Genomic DNA, 16242 nt, shown 5'->3' with positions numbered 1-16242 from the left:
TCAAGGTTATAAGCTCAATGCATGAAGGTGCTGGGAAGTCCACCCCCAGGTGGACTCTGGGAAGATTGTTGTGCTGTGATTTGTTTCTATAGTGCCACAAAAGCAGTTTTTGACCTTGGGATGGAGACTCTGCTGTTCCCTCTGCTACCATCCCTGGTGGTTTTGTTGGGACTGGTTTTGTCCAAATGAAGTGACTCCATGCTCCAGCTTCTGTTTGCCCAGGAGAGATGCTTCCCAGCTGCTGAGGGTTGCTTTGCATCAGACATTTCCCTCATGATTTTTCTTTGTTTCTGCTGTGAAGGGTTGGAGGGTGATAACCCATCTGAAACCTCAGCCCCAGGGCAGGTAGGAGCAGGGTGACGGGAGGTACCTGCCTGTGCCTGCACAGCAGCAGTGGCGAATTGGGCCCGTGAGTCATCTTAGGAACAGCTTGATGTTGGCAGCTGTAAGTAGTAAACTATTAAGTAGTAATAATTATTATTAATAAATGGCTTTGAGATCAGCAATGGCAAAACAAGGTGGACTTACAGCCCAGGGACGGGGCATGTTGCTGGGAAATGAGGCAAAACTCTCCCTCCCCCCTGGTATGACGTGGTAGGGAGGCCAGAGGCTTCCTGTCTTGCTGGCGCTCGTTGATTCCTCGTGGAATGGCAGCCCCTTCCAGATGTCTCATCTGTGTAGCATGAATTTCAGTCACCTTTCAAGGACTCCTTCAAGCTAGTCCTCAGGCTCTCAGAAAAGACTGAAAACTGCTGCTCCAAGCCCAGTAAGGGCAAGCTACAAAAGGGTATGACCAGGCTGCAGTCTGAGAAGTGTTCTGGTCAGAATGGCAGGGTTCCTGATCTGCTGGGGACTCGCTGACGGCTTCAGACAGCTTGTTATCAGCAGGACTGAGCTTGGCAGGGAGGCACTGAAATCCTGTTTGCCCGCTCGTGCGAGTTCAGTTATTAAACACATCAGGAATCCCCATCTGCTTTGTAAGCTTGTCTGTAAAAACATAACACAAAGCTCGGCTCCTGCAAAGTGCCTTTGCCTTTGAGTGAAGTTGGAAGGAGCTGGAGCTGTGCAAGACCCCTTCTTTCGGGGGTAAGGCTCCGCTGTGGATGCAGAAGGGGTGAAGCCCTGGGCATTGCATGCCAGGGCTGGTGCTGGAATGGGCTGTTGCTTTGTGTGCGGGGGTATTTGAGAAGGGGGTGGCAGAGGCGGAGGTGGAGGTAATGTTCTTCTGTCTCCCTTCCGTTGCTGCAGACTGTCCAGTGTTCTGTGAGGTGCTACAGGCTTATGCAAATGTTGAAATTTTTTCGGTGCCTCTAGAGAGGCTTTGACTTTCTGTCTAGAAGCTATTAATTACCTAGACAAGGAAAGCAGAACATGCCCAATTAATGGCTCCTACCGCTTAGACCTGTCTCTCCGGCTGATCTGCCGTGAACTAATGAGCAGCTCCTTTTGCTGGGCCACCGGTGAGCTTGAACTTCTCATCGGTTTTCCTGGGGAGAAATGAAAGCAGCAGCAATGTGTGGGAACAAATGGCTGGAATTTGGTTATTAACGTGGACTGAAAATTGACTCGATCTGCCAGTAATTACCAGAGGAACGTTGGGAGAAAGGCCCAGTGGAGGGTGCAGAGCTGCTATGCGACAGGTCATCGCAAGCGATTGAGTTAGTGATGCTGAAGTTCCCATCCTGCGTCTGAGGTGCAGTGATGTGCTGGGTAATGGGCGAACCTGGAGTGATCTGGGTTAGTTTCAAACAGCTCTGCTCCCAAATGCCTGTCTCCTTTGGTGGTATTTTATGGCACAGCCGCATAGCATCTCATATATTTTTGAGTACCTTAGTTTACAGGTCATTTAATATATTTGCAGGCTTTGTTTCGATTCCCCAGGGTAATTTTGTTCCTTTGCACTTGTCTTCATACAGAGGCATTAAATTGTGCAGTTTGTCACAATAGTTCAGCTTTTATGCTGGCAGTCGGGGCTCTTCAAAGATCCTTCTGTGAAGTTTAGACTCCTGAATCATTAGAGGATCATGAAAGAAAAGGAATAATTTGGAAGGCGAGGATGTTTTGTCGTCTTTGAAATTGGGAACGTGCGAAAGGAGAAAGTGTTTAGCAGTACGATCTGCCTCAAAGAACTTACCTTAGGAACTCCAGAAAATGAATTTTCCTTCTTTATTCAGGATGTAAATAATCGAAAACGTCACTCCCGAGCTGAGTAATTTGTTCAACAAAAGGATCTGGAGGAGATGACTCCCCAGCTTTCGCGAATGTGCCCAGGACATCAGAGGAGCTGTCTCTTTAGCAATACGAAGTGAAGCGTTTGAAAATCAAATGAGCAGCGTGTTCTGTGCACAACATCTAAATAAATCTCGCAGGTGCTTTGTAATCTCTCTTGCATTTTAAACGCCTTGTTGATCTGCACAATCTGGGGTTTAGGTTAATGCCGAGCTGCGGCTGGGCGTCGTGATGATGTGTTGTTACAGCGATGGTTGTTAATGGGTTGTTTAATGTTACTCGGGAGCGTGGCTGAAATAGTTACTATACAGTTACTATATCGTTACGGCATGTTGGCAAGGAATTGGCATTTTTTCCTTGGTTTAAAGTTGTTTGTGTCTGTTTATTAAACTGAGATTAATTCTGCGTAACGGTTACAACATTTAAGCCCATGTTTAACGTAAGAGGGGGGCAGCTGAAGTGGGAAAGATGTGTGTAGTGCGTGCGGGAGGGTCAGGGGAGCGGTGGGGCTCTGCGGGTGGGGAGGGAAGGAGCTTTGCCCTGGAACAGGCTGTCTGCGCCTGCCCCTGCAGGTCTGATTGCCCTGGGTGCCGGCTGGATGTGACAGCACGGGGTGTGTGTTGCAGTGGTTCATGCTGCTGGACAGGGCGTCGGGTGGAACAGGGGGAGGGTTTGGTTTGTGTCTTGGGACAGCCCATCTTGCCATGGCAGATGTGCTTTTCAGCTTCATCTTGTGCGTTTCTGTATCCGGAGCTTTGGGCTGGGCTTCCATTAGGAAGTGGGGCATCTTCAGCATTTTTTTCTATCCCTGGGGTTTTACTAGTCAATTCTGCTGGTTCGCTTTTGCTGTCCTGCACTGGTTTTCTTACCTGTCTCCTTTTGGGCTGCCTAGCCTGAGCTCTGCCGTTTGCCCGGCACTCCTTCCCTTTCCTCTGGTCCCCTGCCCTGTGTTCCTTTGCAGTCCCACTGCCCGGGTGTTTCAGTGTTTGGGTTTTTTTTTTTTAATTTCCTCTCCAGGCGTTTCCATTTGTCTTTGCAGATCATCTTCAACAAAGGCCTTGCATGGTCTAATTTGTTTTCTATTTCCAGCCTAGACTTAAAATAACTCCTTTGTTCCATAAATGGCCTGTGCATGGGTCCAAATCCCACCTCCCCCTTCTCAGCATAGACAACTTCTTCCCCGTTCCTTGTCAGTGTCTTTAATTACTCAAGTGTCCCTTTTGGGCTCTTAGCCTGCAGCTGTCAGTCAGTAGCTGTGGGTTGAGTGTGGCTGTGTGTCTGTGTGCGCCAACTCTTTCTGCTTCCCAGCGGAGCAGCACGGGAACGGGTTCGCGGGGCCATGGGCACAGCGATGCTGTTGCGTAATGGGAGCAGCTCTGCCATCGCATCGCTGCTGATGAGCTCGCCCAGCTGATCCACAGATTGTCCCTGTGCTTTTAACGGGAGATGCTTAAGGTTTTTTGAATCGATTGGGAAGGGGAAATCCGGCAATGGGAGTAAGGAAGCTAAAGGGAAAGGGGCACTTCAGCGTTTGGAAAGCAAAGGCTCAGGCCAGTCACACTGATGCTGACCTGAGACTGGAGCCATGGCCAGGCTGACACTTGGTGTGTGGCTCGTGTGTTTTAGTAAAACAATGGCCCTGCAGCTCAGGGAGTGACAGCCGAGTGCTCTGCAAAGAGAAGTGGGTCAGTCTTGTTCGTTTAAGCAGATACGTGCCCCTCTGGGAGCTGTCAGAAGGTCACTCACAGCCTCTTTGCCGAGGGCGGGGAGGTACTTCAACCGTGTGAGATCCATTGCCAGCCAGGGGGTGTCTGTGGTGGGGTGGGTGGTGCAGATGTTCACCTGCTCTCAAGCAGCTGGATTATGCCACTGAGAGCTGGGGTCTGAACGAGGGCTCTTAACGGCAGACGTTGGAGCACACAGCGTGTACTTTACTCTGCCAGAAGCCATCAGGCCAGTGTTGAGAGCAGCCTGTCTGGCAAACCTGCCTTTCAAAAGGGAGCGTGGGTCTGGCAAAACCCAACCCTCTGCCCTTGCTCCACACAGCTGTGGTGCCAAGATCTGTACACAAATGCTGGCAAAGGTTATCTTGGGGCAGAGCTAAACATGGGTCTCATGCCCAAAATAACTTGGGAAGATTGAAAAGGAGAAATACAAGTTGCAAATCCTGCTTTGCTGCTTGGGCAGTGACAGGAGCAGAGCAGAGAAGTCACCTTTTATGGCAGACCAGAACTGGTTCTGCATGGAGCTGTGCTGTGGTGGGAGAGCTGACGCGGTCGAGAGGTTTCCAGCAAGAAGGCAGCAAAGCAGGACACAGACTTCAGCTTCTGCCATCCCCTCTGTGGCCTTGGGGACTGGTCATACCTTCCTGCAAGGGTAACATTCTGCCCTGGGCAGCTCTGTTGTGGTGCTGCAGGGCCTCCTCTTCCCTCAGACCTGCTGCTGTAATTGCTTGTGCATCCACACCATCAGTCAGGCTCGAAAATTCATTAGTTCAAAAGTTGTCTGGCCAAAAGAGAGGAGGGAGGAGGACTGCTGTCAGCGGATGAGCTGGGGAATGGGGCAAGAGCTGCCTCGGGTGCCGCTGTTTGAGGGGCACCTGAGGAGCCGCAGGGTCTGGCTGTGATATGCAGGGTGCTGCCAGCCCAGCTTTGCATTTGTGCTCTTCCAAAGCAAGAAAAATGTTTTAAGATCACATGCAGGTACAAGCTTTGACCCCTGGGGTTGAAATAACCTCTCTTTCATGCCACCGAGCTCAGGATGTGCCTGATCTTTCCTGTTGACCCCGTGCTGCTGTTTAATTTAAAACCTCTGTACCCCGCTGCGATTGAACGCTACTGTGCATTCCCAGGCTGCAGACACTGACATCGTTGTCTTTGTTATTCTGAATAGAGCCCTAAATTTATGGCAGGCGGCCTGCTTTCCTTCTGAAAGGGCTTAATAGATACAGTACACACAAATATTTGTGCATAATGTCAACTGTCTCCCAAGAAAACTTCATGCACATATTGATTAGACAAATCCAGTACCGTTACGTTGTAGTGCGGTTCTTAGGAACGTCTCTCTACCCATTTTCATCACATCTGAATTGTTTTTGCTTCCGCTAGCCCTTAAAGCACGTGGGCCTGAGTCTTTTTGCTGCTTTTCAGGCCCGGTTTTGAGCTAGAGCTATGTGACCTGTCAATGCAGTTACCGGCCTTTGGGCAGCTGCCAACAGGCAGGAGGAAAATTGTCATGTATTTAGCATTTGAGTAAAGGTGATGGGGTTGTTTTTTCCCAAACCTTGCATCATTTAACGTGATTAAACATTCGCTTTCTTGTCAGTACTCTCCGACTGAATGTACCCTGGTGAGTGCTGGCAGCATTTTGCTTATTTGCCTTGTCAGCTTGGTATGGTGGGACTAGTCGTTGCCTTTTAATAAGGTCCTCTGCAGTCATTTTGTGGGCTACCTCCTAACGTCTTCTGTAGACCATCCACGGTCCGTAGACCACAAGTTGAGTAAGATTACTCTGGACTTAAGAAACAAAATATTCTGTTGATCTTATTTCAGCATGTTCTTGCTTAAAAAAAAAGAGCTTATTTTGAACTTGAGCGGTGTGTTTGCATTGGGAAACTCTTACGAGGATGGATGAACCAGTATTTTCTGTGAGCTGGGAGTGTCTTGTTCTCGCCTTTCAGACAGATGGACTAAGGCGTGGGGTAATTACGGCAGCTCGCCTGCATTTATATCACGTCAGCAGCAAGCCAGGGTCCTCAGCCAGGAATCCTGCTCTCTCTGAGCAGTACGGAGCCCATCAGCAGGGCTGCCTCTAACTTCGAAGAGCAACAAATGTGTTGAATTACATTAACTAAAATTTTTGCAACTCAATTTAACTGCAAAGCCTTATTTTGGTCCTGACTGGATCAGCGTGTGCTTTTGCTGTGCTCAGGAGCTGGGCTAAAGGACCGGCACAGAAATGCCCAGCCCTGTGTCTAAGTGGTGTTGACTATGAAGCTGTAGATGACTGTGGGGCATCGTGAGCTTGTCTGTGCCCATCTTTTGGGCCGGACACAGGTCTGTTTGGCCCAGTGCTGTAGGGGCTGTTAGCAGGGGCTGTGCTGCTGGGAGCTGGCAGGCACTGGGGTGTGCGGGCAGAGCTCCGCTGTGTGCAGGCGAGCCTGCAGCAACTTGCCGTGGCTTGTAGAGTGCTTTCATGGTGCAAATTAGGGCAACAGGTGGTGGGGAAATGGTTTTAGACAGTAAACGGCACATGGAGAGGAGACAGAGGAGTAGGGTGGTGGTGGTTTGCTGCATAGAGTTGGCAGGGGGAAGGAGGGTGGAGTTTTTGAAGGCTTCAGCAGTTGGGCAGGATCCTGGGAGTCTTCCTAACAGAGGGAAATAAGTGGGTGCAGGAGCCTCTGTGGGTCTCGCCTCTTCTGCAGCTTCCTCTTGTAGCCCTGGCGCTGGGTTTGCTGGTAATCTCCCGCTTTCTCCTGCTCCTAATCAGAGACTGTAAATCTCCGGTACCTAATGCTGTAATGGCTAACGCAGGTCTGCGGATAAAACTGTCTGATGGAGACTCCAACCGGGGGGGAAATACTTTTCCTGTGAGACAATGTCTGTTCCTCATCAAAATCAGTTGAGAAAAGAATGAACCGACCAGTTCAACCTTAAAGATTCAAAGAGCCTCCCTGCACAGTTTATCTTGTATTTCTATTAATCTGCTCCTATTGTTTGTGTCCCTCTCTTAAAAATAATTAATAAAAGGTTGGGGATGAGGAGACACCCGGTATCGTTTGCTGGGGATAGGTGACCAGGCAGCATCCCAGCCGCGCTCAGCTCTGAGCAGCACCACTATGTCTCCAGCAAGATGTCATGCTCCCACTTTGGTCCTCAGCGGGAGCACTCCGGCCCTGTGGCTGGCTGGGCAGGACCCTTCTCCTCCCTGAGGAAGTGGAACTGGGCTGGGCATGCTGCAGCAGCCCCTTTCTTCACACACAGAGTGTAAAACTGGGATCTAAGGTGACGGCATCTGTGGAGCTGCCCCCGAGCTGCGGTGACCTCATTTGGCTCCAGCCCATGGTCCAGCTATGATGGAGAACATCCAGGGCCCTTGACTGGGATCTTCCTGGCGACCCGCTGCTCTGCGGTTTGCAGGTGTGGAAGTGCAGGGGCAGCGTGTCGCCTGTATGCAGGCATGTGATTTTTGCTTCTGGCTTTCCAGGGCTTCTTGTTGAGACAGAAGTAGTTCGCGGCCCTTGGTAAGGAAAAAACCTTTTGTGGTCCTGCTGGTGTGCGGTTAGTGGCCCCGTCACTTCAACTTGTGTGTGTTCATAGCCCTCTAGTAGAGAGTTAACTTATTTTTCTGGTTGCACAGACAGAAGCAAAAAAGCTTTTTAAACCGTTTTAGAGCTTAACACTGCGTGGCTTTGCACTTGGTGCTGAGCTTTAAAGCTGAGCTTCTGATCTGCAGAGTTTAAAAAAAGAAAAATCATCTCATTTCTTTTGCTGTATGGCTGCCACGGTGCGGTCTGGGTCTACCTGCTGAGATTCCAGGGAAGCAGTTGGCTTGCTGAGAGCTGCCAAGGGCTCTGTACCCCCCCAGCTTGGAGTGTGTGTATATACGTGTGTGTGTGTATATGTTTGCTTGTGCTGATTAACTTTAGGTGGCTGCAAGCCAGGATGTCCAAGTTTGAGTCAGTTATTAGGAAATTACCTGAAACTTCTGCAGATCCTGGCAAGGTTTTGAAGCCCTTGAGAGCATCTTGCACATGACCTTGGCAGCTGCAGGGAGGGCTTGTCCCTACAGCAGCACACATGGGCTGCAGGAGGGCCAGGGGGGTGGAGATGGGAGGGTGTCCCTGGAGGGTGAGCGGAGTGAGGGGGTGGACCATGTGCTGCTGGCACAGCCCCCAGCTTTGGGTGGGAATCGGCTCTTTGAATCCCATCCAGTCGGAAGCATGGGGGGAAGTGGGGTAGTCAAACTGGGAGTAGAAGTGCATGCCAGCTGCCTTCCGGGTGCCTCTGAATTCCCCCGTGAGCTGGGGCTTTCCTGCCCCAGGGCTGGATCACCCCGAGCACGCCAAGCCTCTGCATGGGAACGCTGTCACCATCCGGGATGAGGGTTGGGCTGGTCCTGGGCCACTGGTGCTTCCCGGGACTGGGGAGGCAGGTAAGGTGTCTTGGGGTTCACTGAGGATGTGTGGGTGCAGGGCCAGGGGAATCTCCCAGCTCCTGTGCAGGGAGTGAGCCGAAAGCAGGAGGGGACCTGGTTGTCCCCCCCCCTCTGCCCTCAGACCCAAACCACGCCATGTGTTTTCCGTGGATTTTCCCTTATGTAACTTGCCAAAATACCTTTTGCCAAGTATTTGCTGACCCTTGGCAGGGGAGCGGAGGTGTCTCTGCATGTCTGTCATCCTCGGGCCTCAGTAGGAATTTGCTGAAAAATGTTGGTTCTGTAGAACTTGACCTCTTTGTCAGGACCCTTCTCAGCCGCTTTCCTCCTGCCGTTGTTGCCCTGCTCGTCCTGTCCAGCTGCCAGGGACCGTTGCCTGCATTTGGTTTTATTTCTGGCTGCTGAGCAGTGCTGGCAAACCAGGGAGGCAATCTCACGTCTGCCTGCAGCAGATAGCAAGGGGTTGATCAGCATGCTGATCTGTGGTCTCAAAGGAGGGGAAAAAAAAGTAGAAAAGACTTCCTCTTTTCCTCCCCCCTTCTTTCCCACCCCTTTTCTGGTTTTTGTACATGGCAGCTGCTGTTTCAGTTGAAGTTGCGTTGGCTCGGGCTGCCTGTGCCCCCCCTGCAGCAGAGACCAGGAGAGCGTGGGGAGATGCCTCCAAGGAGCTCGTGGTGCTGGACACTTTCTCTGCTGCTCCCGGAGTGCTGATGAAATATTCTGATACACCAAAACCTTGCACAAATCCATACATAACGTGTACCTCCATGGGGCAGGAGGTGTGCGAGCGTGCTCGGTGTTGTGTGGGATGGGACCGGGTCCTGGGGAGCTGGGGAACAAGGGCTCATGCTGCTTGGGATCGGTCCTGGCAGCATCCCCCAAGCCCAGGCAGCAGAGGAAATTCATGCTCTGTATAACTAACCATTAATAGTAGTTAATGCACCTTAAACCGGCAGCGATACAGGGCAGCATTTAGGCATTTGGCCCTTTTTTGTTGAAACCCAGACAGACCAAGAGTGTTAAATCCTCACCAGACTCCGTGAAGTACCTATGAAAATCAGCAATTTGTACATCTCCTCTTGGGGCCCAAGGGCGTCCTGTCACTCCGTTGGTTTTCCAGATTTTGTTAGAGCTGCAAAAGGAATTGCAATACGTGGCAAAGCAGCAAATGTGTGGTTGGGTGACAGGGGCGTTTGTGAAATACTCTCAGGGCCGTGGTGTCTCCTCTGGCTCTTGGTCCTGATCAGAAGAGCTGATGTAGGTGGCACTGGAGGCGTGCGGAAGGTTTTAGTGTAGGCGTGTGGATGGACATGGCTGCTGGGGAGGTCAGTCCCCGGTGTCCTCCTGGCGTAGGTCAGCCCTTACCTCAGCGGGCTGCAAAAATGGGCACAGCTCAGGCAGGAGAGCTGAGAGGAACTTGTGTGGGTGTGTGAGAGCGTGGATGGGGAAAGGGATGGGCTGAGGTGGGACCTTGTGCCTTTGGACCTCGTGTTGAAGTGCCAAAATTCCAGCTTGTGTTTTTGGGAGCTAAGTCCCTCCCCCAAAAACTGCCCGTCTCCAAGAGGCTAGGAGACGTAGATCAACAAGGCCCAAATAAACTGCTGGCAGTTGGCAGGGCTGGTCGTGCTGGCGCTGGGGGAAGGTTTTCCTGGGCCGTTGGGCTGGGTGGATTTGGGATAATCTTATATTTGGACTTCCCCGTGAGAGGAGCAATCCACAGCAAAAAATTGGCGGTGGTGTTTGCCAAGTGGGAAACAGTGCTGCTGGAGAAATGTGGGCACAGTCAGATTTTGATCAACCAAGGCTTGATGCTCGGTTGTCTCATGGGACTGTTGTTGACTGAATTTTAACCTGCTGCTTTCCTGTTTGCTTCCAGTTGTTGCATGACGTGGAAAGCGCACACATGAAGAGGAGCTCTCGGCTCTCCTAATCCTGCGTTGGTGATTTGGAAGCAGCGACCGCCACACCTGCTCTTTCGACATGTCTGGATCTACACAGCCCGTGACGCAGAGCTGGCGTGCTGCTGAGCCACGCTACCCACCACATGCCATGTCCTATCCGGTCCAGATTGCTCGACCACATGCGGTAAGGCAAGAGACTTCCCCACCCACTCACTGGGTAGGAGCCACGTGGCGTGTCCCTGTCGCTGCGGCAGTGGTTCAGCTGCGATGGTCTCAGATGTGGCTGTCACAGAGAAATCAGACCATTTCCGTGTCTGTGGTACAGGATTTCGTTGTTCCTCTCTCACGGGATCCTCTTTTGTTTCTCCATATGGTGCTTTTGGCTTTTCCCTCCTTTTCCAGCCTCTTCCCGGTGCTTGTTGTGGCGATGCTCATGGGCTCTGGCCCATCATGTCTGAGCACCCAAGTCTGTTTGTCTTCCTGAGAGCGCCCTGGCTTGGATGTAGCAAGCAGCCTGGGGGGAAAAGGGAAGGTTGACCATCCATGTGGGGCAGGAGCCTGTGGCCTCCAGCCCTCTTTGGCTTGGCTTTTCCTTAGAGCTGACTCACAAAGGAATGAACATCCTCTTCTGCTCGTGGGCTTACTGCTTCCCAGCAAGCCCGGTCCTTGCTCCTCACAGCACGGGCGAGCTCTCCTGGCGTCTAGGCAGACTGCCAGGGGTGACCCTGCCCATCCATCAGGGTGGTGCCACTCCTGAGGGACCAGGAAGAAGACAGCTGCCAATTTTTCATTTTTTTTAAACATTTTATCCTTCCTTGCTTTTTCCCCCTCTTACCTCTGACCTGCAGTCTTGCCTCCTTTTGGATTGGGGCATAAGCTGCAGTTGATTTTTTTATTGGCTGTGTTTTGTTGGATGTTCTGGAGCTTGCACAGGTTAATTCACCCAGATCCAGCCTCTTCCTTCTGCGGTGCATCACCCGCGTCTCTGCTTGCTCATCCTCAGTGGTTGAATGTTTTAGGTTTAAGCCCTTAACGGAAAAAACTCTCCTTACTGAAACAGCTTTAGTCAGCTCAAGCTGCTTAAATGAATCTTATTAGGTACTGGAGTGTGGCACGCGCTCGCAAGGCTGCTCTTCAGAGCCGCTTCCTGGTGGCTTTCAGCGAGGTGGCCACAGCCAGGAAGGTGCTTGGAACACAGCAGTGGGGTTACATTTCTGAGCAGTGGTGGCTGTGGAATAGTAAAATACCTGCTGTGATGGTTTTTAAGGTTTGACTTGAAAGCCTGGAAATCCATGAAGTGTCAGTGAAGGAGTAAAATTACCTCGTCTGCCCTCTTTGCTGGGCTTCGTCAGAGCGGCACAGGGAGCGGAGCCGGAGCTGGGAAAGGCTTTGCAATAGAAACATTAAGGAGGGCGCAGGACAAGCTGTTGGCTGCGTTGGCTCGCTCATCTAGATCGCTCGGGGCCTGCGTGCTTCTGCACAAAGAGCCTTTTCATCCAGGGTATGAGACATGCTGACCTGGTTCGATTTATGGGAGTTCTGCTTCCATCGGTGCAAGCGTGTTTGTTTGGGAAGTCGGGCAGAACGAGAGTGTTCGTCTCAAAGAAAACCCCAGTTCTCTTTTTGTCAGAAACCCGAGCGGGAGGAGGATGTGACCAGGTGAGCGAGATCTGCAGGTGTTGCAAAACTGTGAGTTAAAAACAAACCAAAGAAACCTCAATTCCCAGTGAGGAGTCGGGCTGTCAAAGAGCACGAAAGGTTCCTGGCCTTGGGCTGTTGAGTCCTTGTCTCCTGCAAACCCCGGTTGCTTCCCCTTGGAATGAACCAAGTGGGGCCGTTGTTTGCAGGTTGGACGGAGCTCTGGGTGTCTCCAGCCTGTCCTGCTCTCTGGCTAGAGTGAATACCGGTTTTATTCTATCGTATTAATGTTGGAAGAAGTTCCTGGCGTTTTCTTCTAGCAGCTATTTTTACAGCCGCACGTAATCTTCTGAAGTTACGTGATACCTTTGAGGGGTCTGAGTGCAGGAGAGGTCGGACTTGAGATTTTTTTTTTATTCTTGGATGGAAAGCCGAAAGGGTCTTACTGACGGAAGTGTGGCAGCCCCCCACGCAAAGCACCTCACCTCTCCTCGGGAGAGTAGGCAGAGCGTTTCTTGAAGCGTCTCCCTGCGTGATCCGCTCTGCCGCTCTCAGCTGTTGGCAAACACGTGTCTCTTGCTCAACGGCGCCGTGAGCTGGAAGCTGGCCATGGGCTCTGGGGCCGGAGCAGATCTCTGGTGGGATCGCTTGGGAAGAGAAGAGCCCAGCTGCTTTGAAGTTGCTGTGCTGTTTAATGTTAAAAGTCAGTGGTATTTGCTTGCATGTCTTGGCCAGGTCAGTTTTGTCACGGGGTGCGTTTGCACAGTGAGAGCTTGTTTGGAAGAAAGTAAGAGAGGCCAAAACCAACCCGACACTAGCGTGTCTTGCATCTAATTAGATTTTGATTCTGGTTTGCAGCGTTCCACGACATCCTTTCCCGAGAACTGGGAATTTGTCAGCCCGGGGATCCTTATCCTGGCGGTGGAAACGCCCTGGGTCACCTCCTGGGCGTGTGCGCAGGGCTGAGCGCAGCAGGGCTGCAAATGCTATTATAACATAAATAAATAACCACAGTCCAACTGTGACAGTCGCACCCAGGGAAACGTGGGCCGGCAGGAATACTGAGCTCAGAAATGAGCCATGACATTATGTTAGGCTTGGAGACACTTTATGAAATGTGATTTAAGGGATTGCAGCTGTTGGATTTCACAGATGAGGCAAGTGAGAGGGGATGTTGAGAAGGGGCAAAACGCAGTGGAAGCAGGCTTGGGCATTTTTCTTCTCTCTTCGTATAAAACCTAAGGGAATATCCAACAAAATGGGGGAAAAGATGCATTTCAAGTGAATAAACAGAAATGTGCTTTGTACCTGTGGGCTGCACATGGGCAGCACATTCCAGGAGTTACTGCTGAGTTTGGAGCTGGCAGAGGAGATCCAGTAGCGGTCCAGTGAGGATGATTGTTGGCTGGTTTCACTCTTAGGTGCCAGCTTGGAGCAGGGCTGCGAACGTGTGTGTCTGATCCAGACCGAGCTCTGCTGAGTGATGCAGCAAACAGGCTCTTCCACAGGGTAGGTTGGTCCCCAGCTGTATCGGGGTGTCTTCCTCCTGCTCGCTGAGACACATCTGGTCCTAACAGCTGCCAGGGAGGCTGGACATGAAAATGGTGTGGTATTTTGTAGAGATCCTAGATTTAATTCCATGACTTGTGTAAAAAAAAAAAAAAAAAAAAAAAAAAAAAAAAAAAACAAACAAAAAAAACCAACAAAAACAAACAAACAAAAAAAACACCAACCAAAAAAAAAACCCGTAAAACAAACCTCTTTGACAACTGTGCGTGCTTTCGAAGGGAAGAAGGAAGCTTGGTGAGAAGGTTGTGGTTTGTTTGACTTTCTTTAGGTAAAACTAAAATCACCAATAATTGGCAGGTTTTTTTCTTAAGAGCACTGAGTAGTTCTTGGCCAAACTGCAGGGAAAAAGTTTTTGTTCCATATTCATTACCCGTAGTGTTGGGGTGCTTAGTTGACTTCTGTCATGTTCAGCTCGAACAGAGGAACTGTTTGAATGCTCTGTGACCTTTAGCTAAAGGGGAAAAAACACATTACTTATGCTCTTAACCTTCTAATGTGTCTGAAGTTCATGCTCTCTCAAAGGAAACTTTTGCATGAAGGACATTCATTTTCAGGCAACCTGCAGATACTTCCCGTAAACAGATCAATGTCCCTGTGTTGTGCATGTCCCCCTTTCCTTTTAAAACCTCTTTGTGGTCAATATTCCCTGTGGACAGAAGGGTTCCCCTCTCTTCCTCCTGTGTGGATCTTGTTTCTTGCTGTGCCCTCCTTACCAGTCATCCTTCTCCTGTTCGTGCCCTACATTTCAGAGCCCCAGGATGATGTGGCTTCAGATGCAGACTGGGATTTTGGGGAGCTGCAGGAGATGCTGAGGGTCGGGACGCACAAGGAATCCTTGTGCAGCAGTCTCTGTGCCAAAACCAGCTTCTGCTTTTGTGGTGCTTCTAGTGTTTTACCTATTAGAGATACAGAACAGGTTTGGGGGTTGGTTGGATTGAGGGGTGTGCACAGGCCCATGGAATTGGTGCTCCATCGTCACCTGAATCCCCATCAGCAAGCACTGTTCCCTCCCTGCAGAACCAGAGGTGCTTAGATCCCTCCTGTGGGCTGTTTGCCCCCGTTCTCTGCACGCTGCTTCTGCCAAGAGGGAAGGTGAGCTCCACCCCTCTGCTCCAGCTTTGAGACCTTCGTGCCTTCCGTGCCACCTCTCCTGTCTGGGGGCAGCTCTGTAGTTCCTTCATTGAACTCCCCGTTTGCAAAACAGCACTTGAGCAGCAGCAACCCAGCCCCATTGCTTGGTTGTTTGTTGTTTGGGGTTTTTTTTTTTTGGCCCATGATAAATACCTTCCTTGTCTCTCTGAACCAGAGACAAGAGGTTGGTGCAAACTTGTGTGCTGATTTGGTGTCCTAGCCAAACGCTGGCCTGGGGGGAATTGAGTGCCTTCCCTGCCCAGTCTCCTCCTCCAGCAGTCTGAGCAGGGCGAGTTAAACCCAGAGTCCTGCTCTGGAAGGTGCTGTAATGAGGTGCCAGCTCCTGAAATGGCAGGAGCCAGCTCCTCTCGGTGGTGACATGATCAGCACGGCGAGGCGACACCAGGTAGGTCTGCAGAGAGGCAGCGCGTTTTGCGTTGCAAGTGCCAGGCGCCTTTGCCGCTGTGTTGGTTTTCCTTGGAGTAGTTATTCACACTTTTATCTGCTGGAAGCAAAATGCCAGTCTGTGTCGGTGATTCCAGGAACTTGCAGAACGGAAGAGTTTATGGTGCCAAATGCTAAAATTCCCTAGGCTGCAGAGAGCCTTCTCCAACCACCTCTGAGCGCAAAGAAAAGCCTCCTGCTACCAGCTGCGCCGCTGAGTAGGGGGTGGTTCGTGCCAGCGATTCACATCCTGAGCTCTGCCTGCTGGGCTCCAGCTCGTGTTGTAAGGAATGACTTGAAAATCAGAAACATATCTTGGAAATACTGACTCTGATCGCGTCTGTCAGGAGAAGTCGGCGACATCTCTCGAGTCCTCTCCAGCGAAGGACTGCGTGAGCTCTGAGCAGCTCAGCCGTGGATTTGGGAGAATTAACTTTCTGCTGTGGGAGCATGGAGGTGAAGGAACAGGACACCTAATTCCCTGCCCTGGGATCTCTCTCCCACTGCCAGGAAGGAGTTGGCTTACAGCAGTTTGTATTTAAAGCTCGTTTTCCCTAGTAAAGCTTTTGCCTGCACTCCTAGCCTGAGCCTGCCCACATTGCCCCACCAGCCCCTCCCTACAGACACCTTCTGCAAGCCTGAGGCCTTCTGCTGGTTGTCACTGTCACCACATGTATTCATGATACTGAGCAAGTCAGGCTCTTTGACCTGAAGGAGTTGCTGTGGAGGTGTAAGGAAGCGGAGGAGAGAGCCGAGTGGGTGATGTGGAAAGATGAAAGGGTCCTACGTAGACCTGCAGATAGGTTCTGGGTCTTGGGCTAGGAGCATGTGTGGTGGGAGATGGTGGGGCACTACGCTGCAGGAGAGATGTGATGGTGAGCAAAGCGACCTGGTGCTTTTAAGGTGGAAGTTTTGGGTGCGTTTTGTGAAGAGAGCTGCTCAGCCCCCGTGGGTGTTTTGACCACAAGTGGCTTCAGGAAGCAGAGCACCAGGCGTGGGGAATGGAGGAAGGGCAGAGGGGTCATTTCTGGCTCAAAGGCGCCTGGTTGTGACTGGGACAAAAGTCTTGTGATGGCGAGAGTCTCAAAAGCAGCTCTGTAATAGATGTGCTGCGGCTCTGCGGGCACCTCTGGCTGCCGGGGAGAGGGCTGGCGGCTGGCTCCCACACCCCGCC

At 51.2% G+C, this 16242-nt stretch overlaps 1 protein-coding gene across 1 annotated transcript in view; it reads left to right on the top strand.

The window, feature by feature from the left end:
- Window positions 1-10365: 10365 nt before the first annotated feature.
- The window catches only part of LOC104497043 (nuclear receptor corepressor 2-like), a gene marked incomplete at its 3' end in the record, with an annotated part of 48359 nt that continues 42482 nt past the window's right edge, over window positions 10366-16242 (top strand). Inside the window, exon 1 of the mRNA XM_010140255.1 lies at window positions 10366-10470. Coding sequence (XP_010138557.1) covers window positions 10366-10470 — 105 coding nt within the window. The remainder of the gene's footprint in view (window positions 10471-16242) is intronic.

This window comes from Buceros rhinoceros, unplaced genomic scaffold, assembly GCF_000710305.1.
Source record: "Buceros rhinoceros silvestris isolate BGI_N320 unplaced genomic scaffold, ASM71030v1 scaffold16917, whole genome shotgun sequence".
NCBI classification, from domain to species: Eukaryota; Metazoa; Chordata; class Aves; order Bucerotiformes; family Bucerotidae; genus Buceros; species Buceros rhinoceros.
This window is presented reverse-complemented; position numbering and strand designations above follow the sequence as displayed.